This window comes from Gekko japonicus, unplaced genomic scaffold, assembly GCF_001447785.1.
Source record: "Gekko japonicus isolate JY-2015 unplaced genomic scaffold, Gekko_japonicus_V1.1 scaffold1098, whole genome shotgun sequence".
Classification (NCBI taxonomy): Eukaryota; Metazoa; Chordata; class Lepidosauria; order Squamata; family Gekkonidae; genus Gekko; species Gekko japonicus.
In genome coordinates, this window is record NW_015160244.1 from 60,782 (window position 1) to 63,166 (window position 2,385).

Here is a 2,385-nt window from a genome sequence, read left to right on the forward strand (position 1 = left end):
GCAGGGCTTCGTCATGTGCCCCGCCCCCCCTACCTCACCCGGGGGAACTGCGATCCCTCGCGATCCCCCCCGAAATGACCTCTGCTCACAAGACTCCACAGCTTAGAGGGGGAACTGCCCAGATCTGGACGGTCTGGCCCCTTCTGGGCATGGGAGGAAGAAGCAGAAGCTCAGAGCCGGAGGCAGGAGGAGAAAGGAGGCTGCCGGCCACAATGGAGACCCGTCGCTGTCCTCGCCTAAAAGCCTAGCGGAACCTCCCTGCCTCTCAGGCCCTGCGGAACGGCAGGGCCCTGGTGGTATGAGGCTGAGAGTCCCACCAGGTGGGGGCCAGGACCAAAAAGGCTCTGGCCCTGGCCCAGGACAGGCGGACATCTTTGGGGCCAGGGATCCAGTGGGCTGCGGCTTGTCTTTCCACCACCTCCAAACAGCCTAGCCTCCAAGCAGGTGCCGGTCAAGAGAAGAAGAGGAAGAAGAGGAGAGAAGAGATTGGATTGATACCCCATGGCCCTTCACTACCCAAAGGAGTCTCAGAGCGGCTCACAAACTCCTTTCCCTTCCCCTCCCCACAACAGCCACCCTGTGAGGTCGGTGGGGCTGAGAGAACTCTTGACCAATGCTCCCTCCAAGCTGTGGAGTCTTGTGAGCAAAAATTCTACTTTATGAGCTGCTGGCATTAAACTTGTGAGCAAGCTATTTGGCTACTGCATAAATTAGTTTGTTCTGGAGCCATCTTTTCTGAGCTAAGACAAAAATGTGTGAGCTGAAGGCTAAAAAACTGTGAGCTAGCTCACACTAACTCAGCTTAGAGGGAACACTGCCTGTGAGGTCGGTGGGGCTGAGAGAGCTCTTGACAGAAACGGCTCTTTTCCAAGGACAGCTCTTATCAGAGCTACGGCTTGCCCAAGGTCATCCAGCCAGGTGCGAGTGGAGGAGTGGGGAATCATACCCGGTTCTCCCAGATTAGAGTCCGCGCACTTAACCATGACACCAAACTGGCACTTAACCACTACACCAAACTGGCAACCAGCTCCCGCCTACAGGGATTGAGAGGAAGTAAAGGCACCCAAAGGTGTGGTCAGAAATGGGCCTCCAGTTGAGATCCCAAAGCCCCGCCTCCTCACCTTTGACCTCAGCTCTTCTTCCCCGGGACAGACTGGGACCATAAAGCTCAAACCCCCATGGCCAATGTTCCGTCTAAGCTGTGGAGTCTTGTGAGGAAAAATTCTACTTTGTGAGCTACTGGCATTCAAGTTGTGAGCAAGTGATTTGGCTCCTGCATAAATTAGTCTGCTCTGGAGCCATCCTCCCTGAGCTAAGATGAAAATGTGTGAGCTGGTGACTAAAAAACTGTGAGCTAGCTCACACTAACTCAGCTTAGAGGGAACACTGCCCATGGCCTGTGTTGGTTGGCAAAGGCCGTTTGGCTCAGGGGTGGCCTCCAGCAGTGACACCGGCCCAACTCAGACGTCACCCTCGGCACACACCGCTGACAATCCAGTTCAAACGGCTCGACCCCGGCCACCAGCACTGTGACAGGCAAGCCAACCGATGCCACGGTTAAGCCAAAGCAACTCCTGCAGCTTCACCAGCCCCGCAGGGGCGAACACCCCTTGTGCCAGTCTGCCGGCAGCTCTACCTGCCACTTCCCAAAAAGGTTCTTCCCCTGCGTCCACCCGCCCTCCCTCTCCCCAAAGGTCCTTACCAGCATGTGCTCGGCCAGCCAGCCCTCGTCTCTGGCGATGCAGGAGGCGATACGGAGAGCAAAGCATTTCTTGCCTAGGAGGGAGTTGCCCCCGTAGCCGCTGCCGAAGGAGACGATCTCACGCCGTTCCGGGCGGTGTCCTATGAGGGTCTTCTCCGGGTTACAAGGCCAGTTATTCACCAACTCTTCTGCAAGGCAGAAGAAAGAACAGGCAGAGGAGAAGGGCATTAGAGGTCAAACACGGCATCGGTCCCAGGGGCGGCCGAACTTGTTTACCATTAAGAGCCACACAGAACAAACGTCAGATGCTTGAGAGCTGCAAGGCATGAACAAATATGACCCGTATGTTTTAGCGAAAAACACGCAGGTTTGCTTTTTATTAACATTAACTGAGACTGCCAAAAAGAAAAACAAAAGGGGGTAAAAACAGATATTGATAATGATATTCAGGGGTCGTTTCCTGCAGGAGCGCACAGGAGCGGAGCTCCGGCAGTGAAGAGCCCAGGGGCTGGGCACATGCAACAAGCTCCACTCCCTGCTCCCAGCAGCCCTCAGTCAGAGCAAGAAGCAGCCAGGTAAGTTACAGAGCCCCCCTGGTCCAAAACAGTCCAGTGGCACCTTTAAGACCAAGTTTTATTCAGGTACAAGCTCGCCCTCCTCTGCGAGGACAGATCTGCTACGTT

General features: G+C 55.3%; 1 protein-coding gene across 1 annotated transcript in view; it reads right to left on the minus strand.

Moving 5' to 3' along the window:
• PCK2 (phosphoenolpyruvate carboxykinase 2 (mitochondrial)) overlaps positions 1-2,385 on the minus strand; it is a 31,680-nt gene that overhangs the window by 11,734 nt on the left and 17,561 nt on the right. The window contains exon 5 of the mRNA XM_015413504.1: positions 1,703-1,890. Within this exon, the coding sequence (XP_015268990.1) occupies positions 1,703-1,890 (188 nt within the window). The remainder of the gene's footprint in view (positions 1-1,702; positions 1,891-2,385) is intronic.